This window comes from Elephantulus edwardii, unplaced genomic scaffold (genome assembly GCF_000299155.1).
Source record: "Elephantulus edwardii isolate Elephantulus edwardi_28Jun2011 unplaced genomic scaffold, EleEdw1.0 scaffold00234, whole genome shotgun sequence".
In the NCBI taxonomy this organism is placed as follows: domain Eukaryota; kingdom Metazoa; phylum Chordata; class Mammalia; order Macroscelidea; family Macroscelididae; genus Elephantulus; species Elephantulus edwardii.
Genome location: NW_006399984.1, coordinates 1,815,389 through 1,825,235, shown reverse-complemented (window position 1 = coordinate 1,825,235; position 9,847 = coordinate 1,815,389). Strand labels below are relative to the sequence as shown.

Below are 9,847 nucleotides of genomic sequence, written 5' to 3'. Positions count from 1 at the left end.
GGTTGGGAGCCACGAGACTCACCCATTTCTCCTTGGGAATCCTTGAATTCCTGTTGTTGAGCCTTGATCTTCACTGAGGGCCAGTCATCAACTGTTTAAGTGTTCAATTATCAACAAGCCGAAGACTGTGGAAGGCCATAATGACCCTGCTTTAAGTGGTTCGCTGCTCCTGCAGCTCACCATGCTGTCTCTGCCTCCGCCGCCATCTTGGATCTCCTTGAGAAACTTTTTTATTTCATTCTTTATTTCTTCTATAACCTAATCATGTTCTAGAGGGTGTTATTTATCTTCTATGTTGGTGGCATTTTATCCTCTTGTGGTTAATTTCCACTTTTATGGCATTTTGGTCTGAAAAGATACTTTGTATTTGTTCCCATTTTCTTACAATATGTATAATGTTGCTACTAATATTAATGTATGCATCTCAATTTGTGTCTGGGTTCTATTTTCTTTGGACTATGTTTCTAGCAGTGGAATAGCAAGGTCATATGGAATTTCTATGTTTAGTTTTTTAAGGAAACATCAAGCTGCCTTCCAGAGAGGATGTACTACTTTACAATCCAACCAACAATGTATGAGATTTTCAATCTCTTCACATCCTCTCCAACATTTATTGTTTGCTGTTCTATTAAACTGGGATGAGGTAGTATCTCATTATTGTTTTTATTTGCATCTCTTTTATTACCAGTGATGTTTAGAATCTTTTCACATCTCTATTGGTCATCAAATGTCTTCCTTTGTGAAAAGACGTTCCATGTGTTTTTGCCCATTTTATAATTTTGCTATCAGTATTGTCTTGTGGAAGTCCTGTACGAGTCTGTAAATTTTCTGAGATGGCATTAACAAATGTTGCCCTTAGTAGATTTTCTTTTCACTGTATTGGAAAAAAAATTATGTAAACAGAGCCTTAGTCTTTAGAAGGTCCCCTTCATCATGTTATCCTCCCCTGCTTGTGCATTTCTGGCTGTATTTGCCAGCTTTTTAGTATTGTACCCTAGGTTTTCTACCATTTTGTCCCTTATGATGTTTATGGTTTTAGGATTTACCCTTAGGCCTCTGATCTATTTTGAGTTTATTTATTTTATGATGTAAGGAGTGGATCCAGCTTTAGCTTTCTTCATATAGGAGTACAATTTTACCAGTACCATATGTTAAAGACAGTTTTTAGAGTCCCTCTTATTTTTAAAAGAAAATTTTATTTTAATTGTGTTTTTTAATAAACATTGAGAAAGAAATTAGATTTTCATCCATCCATTCATTTTTGTTAATTTTATCCTCTTTCCCTCCCTTTGTCCTTCCCAGTTCACTTAAAAAAATATTTATTTATTGTTGCACAATTACCTACCTCCCCACATCCCCAGTCCTAGTTTTTTAAATATCTTTTATTCTGGGCTATTGTTGTACACATAATTCCTAATCATATATTCATTTTAGACAATTCTTTCTTTCATCTCTTCCAATACAATGGTCATTATCTAGCCACTATTAACCTATTCTCTTCCCAACCCCCTATGTCGGACCTGCTTTATAACAGTGGAACTATACAGTATTTGTCCTTTTCTGACTGAGCTATTTCACTCAGTATGATGTTTTCCACAATCCTCCATGTTGTGTAATGTTTTCCAAGTTTATTGATTTTCAGTTCTGCATACTATCGTATTGCATGAATAGACTATAGCTTTTCTATCCCCTCCTTTGTTGATGGGCACTTGGGCTGCTCCCATCTCTTTGCTATTGTAAATAACACGACAATAAAAATGAGTGTGCATATGTCTGTTTGGATGATGTATATGGTATCTTTAGGATATATTCTCAGTAGTGGAATTGCTGGGTCAAATGATATTTCTATTTCCAACTTCTTGAGAAGGTGCTAAACCACCTTCAATATCCATTTTTATTTTTTCTTTCTCCTCTGTTTTTGTAATGACCTTTTGCTTTCTTCAAGGATGATAGCCTTGTTATCAGCCCACAACTCATCTGGTTTTTGATCCTTGGTGTTCAATACCTCAAACCTATTCCTAAGATGATCTTGAAATTCAGATGGAATTGACTCAAGATCATATCTTGGTTCCTGTGGACTTATTTTCATATTCTTCAACATTAATTTGAACTTGCTTATGAGTAATTGATGGTCTGACCCACAGTCAGACCTAATTTTGAGTGCTAATATTGAATTTATCCTATGATTTCTTCCATAATTGTAGACAATCTGATTACTATGCAGCCCATCAGGTGAGAGCCATGTGTAAAGTTATTGTTTGTGTCTTCTTAAAAGGTATTTGCAATGACTAAATCATTGTAAATACAAAATTGAATCATTCTAATTCCAGCCTCATTTTTATCACCACACCTATATTTTTCAACTACTATGCCCTCTTCACTTTTGCATTCCAGTCATCAATTATCATCTTGGTTGTATGTTTGGTCAATTTCAAACTACAAGGTTTGGTAAAAATTCTCAATTTCTTCTCCTTTGGCACCAGACATAGGAGTGCATATTTTAATAATAGTCATATTAATGATTGAACAGCACCTACCAAGAACATATGTTAAACGTATGTTTCCCCATTTGATAAGTTTTGCTTCCTTGTTGAAAACCAGTTGATTTCTGGATTCTCAATTCTGTGTCTTTGTACAAGTACCATAATGTTTTTACAGTTGTGTAGTAGATAAGATCAGAGAGTGCTTTGTCTCCCATTTCTTTCTTGTTTTTTCAGAAGTTATTTACTTATTTGGGGTCTCTTTTCTTTCCAGATAAACTTGCCAAATGCCTTTTCTACCTCTTTGAAAAATGAATTTGATCTGTATTGAGATTGCATTGAACTGGTAGATTGCTTTTGTTAGGATAGTCATTTCCTCTATATTAAGTCTTTCTATCCATGAACATGGAACATTTTCCCATTTATTTAGGTCTTTTATTGTTTTTCACAGTTGTTGTTGTTAGGTGCCATCGAGTCAAGTGATCCTATGAACATCAGATCTGAACCCACTCTTACCCTGTTCCATCTTCACACTTCCTAACACACTAGAGCCATTGCAGCAGTCATTGTGTCAGTCCACCCTGTCAAGGGGCTTCCTCTTCTTTGCTGACCCTCCACCCTTCCAAGCATCACATACCTCTCCAAGGAACAGCCCCTCCTAGCGATGTGCCCAAAGTATGTGAGGTGAAGCCTTATCATCCTTGCCTCCAAAGAGCACTCTTGCTGCACCATCTCCAAGATATATTTATTTGTTTGTTCTTTTAGAACAGTCTGTGGGCTGGTCAGTAATCTCCAACACCATAACTCAAAGGCATCAATTCTGTCATCCTTATTCATTGTCTAGCTCTCAGATTTATAACAAATGATGCCATGGCCTGAATCAGATGCACTTTAGTCCTAAAACTGAACATCATCACCCCTCAATAACTTGGAGAGATCCTTAACTATAGACTTTTTCCAGTGCAATGCCTCTCCTGATTTCCTGACTGCTGGTACCAAGGGTGTTAATTGTGGATCCAAGCAAGATGAAGTTGTTGACAGCTTCAGTCTCCTCTCCATCCATCATAATGTATATCAGTCCAGTGGTAAGAGTCTTTTTTTCTTGACATTGAGATGAAATCCCTTCTGAAGACTGAATTCCTTGATCTGCAATAAGTGCTTCACATCCTCCTCACACTCAGCAAACAAGAATGTGTCACTGAAGTCTCTCACCTATCCTGATGACCCATTCCTCTTCATAGAGCTCAGCTTCTCAAATAATTTGCTCACTATGCTGATTGAATAGGTATGGGGAGAGACTACAACTCTGACACACTCCCTTCTTTTTTTCCCCTTCATTTTATTATTAATTTGTGTGTGCGCACCGTCAAATCAGATCTGACTGGTACAGGAGGAGATTGTTCCTCCTTCTCCAGCAGAGCATCTGGTGGACACACTCCCTTCTTAATTTTAAATAGGCAGCCTTCTGGTCCAGGTATAGGTTTTGCATAACCACAATTAAGTGCTCTGGGACTCCCATGCCTCTCAATGTCAGCCATAACTTATTGTGATCCACCCAGTCAAATGCCTTTACATAGTCAATAAAGTACAAATAGATATTATTCTGGTATTTTTTACTTTCAGCCAGTATCTATCTCATTCAGCAATGATATACTTGGTGCCACAACCTCTTCTAAATCCTGCTTGAACTGTTGGCAGTTTCTTATCTCTGCACTGTTCTAGTAGTTTTTTAATAATCTTCAGCAGTATTTTGCTTATGTGTGATATTAATGATACTCTTCTACTGTTTCCATATTCTATTGAATCACCTTTCTTGGGAATAGGAACAAATATAGATCTCTTCCAATTCAGTGGCCAGATTGCTGTCCTCCAAATTCCGTGGCATAAACTGGTGAGTGCCTCTAAGGCTTCATCTGTTAATTGAAACAAGTCAGTTGATATCCCATTGATTCCTGGGGCCTTATTTTTTTGCCAATGCCTTCTGTGCAGCTTCACTTTCCTCCTTTGTTACCACTGATTCCTGCTTATATTGTACTTCCTGAAATTTTTCAGTTAGTTAGATCTTCAATCAATTCCATCTGAATTTCAATATCATCTTAGCAATATGTTTGAGGCATTCAACACCAGTGATTGAAGGCTGGATGTGTTGTATTAAGGATATCATCTGTGAAGAAATTGAAAAGTGATTGCAAAACTAAAGGAGAAAGAAGAAAATTGAAACGGATGTCAGAAGAGACTCTAAAAATTGCGGTATAGAATTGACAAGCAAAACCAAGAGAAAACATGTGGTAGTAAAAGAGCTGAAAGAAGATTTCCAAAGACAGTTTGAGAGGACAAAGTAAAGTACTATAATGGAATGCGTAGAGAGCTGGAATTGGAGAATAAAAAGGGAAGGATTTTCTCTGCATTTCTCAAGCTGAGAGAATTGGAAAGTAAGTTTAAAATTTGAGTCACAATATTGAAAGATGTTATGGACAATATAGTGAATTTCCTAGAAATTATCAAAGAAGATGGAGGGAATATACAGAATTACTGTACCAAAAATAACTGACACAAATATTTCAGGAAGTACCATATGAACAGGAGCCAGTGGTAATGAAGGAGGAAGTGGAAACCAAGTTGAAGGCATTGACAAAAAATAAGGCCCCATGTATTGATGGGAATCTTATAGTAGTATTTTATAGTTTTATTTACGAAGATCTCTTGTGTCTCTAGTTAGTTTTACTCTGAAGTATTTCAATTTGTGATTGGCTATTGTAAATGATATTGCTTTCTTAATTTCCTTACCTATATGTATATCCTTTGTTACTATAGAGAAATCCCAGTGAAGTCTCACAGTTCTTTGGTTGAGTTCTTGGGGTTTTCTGTATATACTATCATATGTTCTGCATATAGTGACAGTTTTACCACCTCTTTGCTGATATGGATGCCTCTTATTTCCTTCTTTGTCATATTGCCCTAGTAAGTACTTCCAATACAATACTGAAGAGGAGTGGTGGAAACGGGCTTCTGTATGGAGGCAAGAATTTTGAGGCTTTTAATCACATACTTTAGGTATGTTGGCAAGAGGGACCATTCCCTGGAGAAGGACATGATACTTGGAAGTATGGAGGGACAGTACAGGAGAGGAAGAGCCCAGATGAGATGGATTGACACAGTGACAGGGATAATAAAAGGTGTGTCAGAGGCAGTGAAAATGGCTCAGGTTACAGCAGGGTTCAGAGCTATTGGCCTTAGGATTGCTATGAGTTGCAGTTGACTTACAACAACAATTGTAAATGGAATTACTTTATTAGTTTCATTTTTTTGTGCTCCTAATGTCTAGAAAACCATTTTAAGCATCAATCTTTTGCACCACTCCAAGAGTGACACACTCCAAAGAGAGTGCACTGCTCCTATATGACCGTGGAATATGTCAAATGTGATATCAACAAGGGTGTTCAGCAAGAGATAAGGACCCCACTCAGAGTGGTCCTCCACCAAATCTGGTCTGTACTACATAGTATGTTGATTCCCAGAAGTATCTGAATGTAGAACCATGCACATGTTTCTAGTGCCAGAAATGAAATCAGAGGATGTGGCCTCAGATAGAGCTAGGTAGCACCACTAGAAACCTGGTGGTGGTGGAGTGCTGGTATAAGAATTATCTATCACTAGGAGATAATGAGTAACAAGAGGGCATCTTATACTTCTCTTGCAGTCAGTCAGCTGGCAATGTGGGCACTTCTGCAGTCTCAATTCTGACCAGTTAGTCAGTCAAAGTGGTTGTGCCATTCTGTTTACAATTCTTTGCTATGTCTCATTATTTGATGACTGCATTCCTATTTCCCCTTCAACATATTTTTAAACTATATCTTTATTTATTCCTTTTAAACTCTCACTCACTGACATCAAACCAGTTCTGACTCAGCAACTCATCATGTTTCTGAGCTATACATTATAAGGGAAAGAGACTACCTCACTTTCTCACATAAAGAAGGTGGTGGATCTGAAGCAGCAGAGACACTCTGGCTTGGGTTAACAGAGCAGCTTCATATGGACAACTCCACCAGTGCTCCCACTTCTCAAATAAGAGTCCCAGAATTATATATATATCTGTTATTCCTCCTCCCCCCTGATATCTTAATGGAAGTCTTGGATACCATCTATTTGGCTAAGGTGCTTATTTACTTGAATGTCTTTAAATTGACTTTTGGGCATTTTTGTTTTATACAGTTTATTTTATGAATGGAAAGTACTAATGCTGTAAGAATGGCTGGAATGATATGTGCCTTTTGGAAAAGTCCCTGGACAAAAATATAGGTGCAAAAGTACTAGCAAAAAAGTCTTTCTTCAGGTAGCTAACTGGGTATCACAGACAAAAAGTAAAGTGGAATGAGGAAAGAATGGCCTTTCAGGAAAGAGGACAGAGCTTGGTGGCTATGGCACTCTCTCCTAAAGGATATGTCTCATGATTATAACATCCCATTGTCCCATTGTGATATTCTGATGAACTAAAACTTTCTTCTTGTCTGTTTTTTTCTTTCCTAGATGATCTTAGTAGCCATATTTTCAGAAACAGGATTTTTTGACTATTGTGCTGTGAAGGTAGGTTTAATATAGCATTTAGTAGTTGCATATTAATTAATGAATATATTTTAGTTTTCTAAAATTGCATATTGATTACCCTAATGTGGCCTCAATACCACATTCCATCATCAATGGGTACAAGTGGATTCTGGCTTTGTCTGTGGAGACTGAATACACCTTCCCACTAGCTGAAAAGGTCAAGGCCTTCCTGGCTGATCCATCTGCATTTGTGACTATGGCCCCCAACACTACTGCTGCTCCTGTTGTTGAAACACCAGCCAAGGTGGAAGCAAAGGAAGAGTTGGAGAAGTTGGATGAGGATATGGAATTTGGTCTCTGACTAATAACCAACTCTGCCAGCTTTGTGTGAAACAAGAAAATAAAGACCTCATTCGCTTAAATAAAATAAAATTGCATGTTGTTGTTGTTGCTGATTGTCTTCAAGTCGAGCACGACTCATAACGACTCTATGAACAAAAGGCCTGAAGCTCCTCTACAGTTATTGACATTTATCAAAGTTCATAGAGTTTTTGGAGGCTTATTATTTAGAAAGTGGATTCCACTCCTGCTTCCAAACCTGTCATAGTATGTTATATGCCATTTAGTTGTCTGCGATGTATAGCAACCGTATATACAACAGCTCTGAACCCTTCCCCGTCCTGAACCAGTCTCACTAATTCTGACACACCTATCCCCATTGCCCCAGTTACTGTATAAAACCTTCTTATCTGGGGTTTTCTTCTCCTACACTGTCCATCCATCCTTCCTAGCATGATGCCTTTCTCCAAAGACCACTCTCTCCTGGTCATGTGCCCAAAGGTGGAACTTCAAAATCCTAGCCTCTTAGGAGAGACTTGGTTTTACCCTCTCCAAGACAGACCTGTTTGTTTTCTTGGCAGTCCATGATCTGTTCAAGACTTTTATCTGGCACCACAACTCAAAGACATCTATTCTTCTTTCGTCATTCTTAGTCATTGTCCAACTCTCTGAAACGTAACAAGTAATTGAGAAGAACATGGTTTGGATTAGGCGCACCTTTGTATCTAGACTGACATCACTGCTTTTCAGCACTCTAGAGAGGCTCATAATAGCAGCTTTTACCAATACAATTTGTCTTTTGGTTTCCTGATTGCTGATATTCAGAATGTTAATTGTGTGTCTGAGCAAGCTGTAATTGCTAACAACCTTAATCTCTTCTTCATCTAATATGGTGCTGCCAATTGGCCCAGAGGTGAGCAAATTTAGTAAATAAAACTACCATTGAAACAAATATTTTAAAATCTTGCCCACTTTTAAAAAATAACATTTGCATAATTGGATAAAATCACTATGCTAATAAGTAATATGGCTCAGGGCAACATTTTCAGCTTCTAGGCAAGTTTCAAGAGAAGAAGGTCAGAGAAAAGAGTACTGAGGCCGAATGTTTGTGTGTAATAATATTTCTTAAATTGCCAAATTGAGAGCTACACATCAAAATTGCTTTGTATTTTAGGTATGTGAATATTTAGTCATTAGTCTCTGATTACTTTGCTTTTTTGATAAAAAACCTTTAATGATTGCTTTGAAATCTAGAGCATATTCATCAACAAATTAATGGAAAGAAAAACTGGTATATTCACACAGTTAAGTACTATGCAACACTGAAAAACAAAGAACTCATAAAATATTATACAATATGGATGACCATGGAGGACACTATGTTGAATGAAGCATCTCAGTCACAAAGGGACAAACACTGCATAACACCACTTATTGTAAAACAGGACTGGCATGGAGTTTGGGGAAAACCAAGAAAAGAGGGGATGAACAATGTGCACTGCACTGGGACAGATGAAGGAAAGAACTATTTAAAATAAATATATGATTAGGTATTATTTGTGTGACAACAGTCCAGAATAAGAGTTGCACAGCAAAGTGAACTGGGGGAGGGGTGGGAGAGAGAGGAAATTATGCAACAAGGAATGAATATTTTTCTTTTTAAAAATTTTTATTAATTTTTTTGTATGTACTGTTGAGTTGTATCTGACTGGTAGAGAAGGAGATTGTCCCTCCTTCTCCAGCAGAACGTCTGGTGGATTCAAACAGCTCACCTTCGAGGTTGCAGTGCACTTTCTTGCCTCTAGGCCACCCGAGTGCCCTTGCATTTTTTTTTCTTAAAAAAAGTGAACTAGGGTTAAGGTAGGGAGCAAAATATGCAACAACAAATGAGTGAAAAAAAAAAAAATCCAAGTTTTATGTAAACTTTTGTTAAAATAACAATTTTAAAAATCTAAAAAATAGAGAGAGAGCATATTCACTTTCATTACTACAAACCTAGAGAAACCTCCTAGTTTGTTTTGGCCTTCAGAATTTATACAGTTAATGCCATTATTCAGATCTAGTATGACAAGAAAAAGAACTATTGTAAAAATCTACTGTTGTGGTTGAATTCGTTTGATAATGGATTTTTAAAAAATAAATTTTTAATAAACTTTAGCATGACTAAATGAAGAGTGCCACATATTCATGAGCCCACTGACATCTTGTTCTTTGCTGTGTATGCATGCCATAGGCTTATCAGTTCTCCCGAGGAAGAGTGTGGCCCATGATCATCATGCTGTGTGTCATTGCTGCTGTCCTTTCTGCCTTTTTAGACAATGTCACCACTATGCTACTCTTCACTCCTGTGACAATAAGGTATGCAGTGTGCTTTTGTCACTTGTGTTTTTTTTTAATAATTTTTTATTTTTACAGAGGTTTTGGATTTCCATTCATTCATTGCCACAATTTTCTCCCTTCCCACCCCTCCCCACCAGCTC

The 9,847-nt window shown here is 37.3% G+C and overlaps 1 protein-coding gene across 1 annotated transcript in view; it reads left to right on the top strand.

Moving 5' to 3' along the window:
- The window catches only part of OCA2 (oculocutaneous albinism II), a 569,803-nt gene that overhangs the window by 140,535 nt on the left and 419,421 nt on the right, over positions 1–9,847 (top strand). The window contains exons 9-10 of the mRNA XM_006898594.1: positions 7,011–7,067; positions 9,601–9,725. Of these exons, the coding sequence (XP_006898656.1) occupies positions 7,011–7,067; positions 9,601–9,725 (182 nt within the window). The remainder of the gene's footprint in view (positions 1–7,010; positions 7,068–9,600; positions 9,726–9,847) is intronic.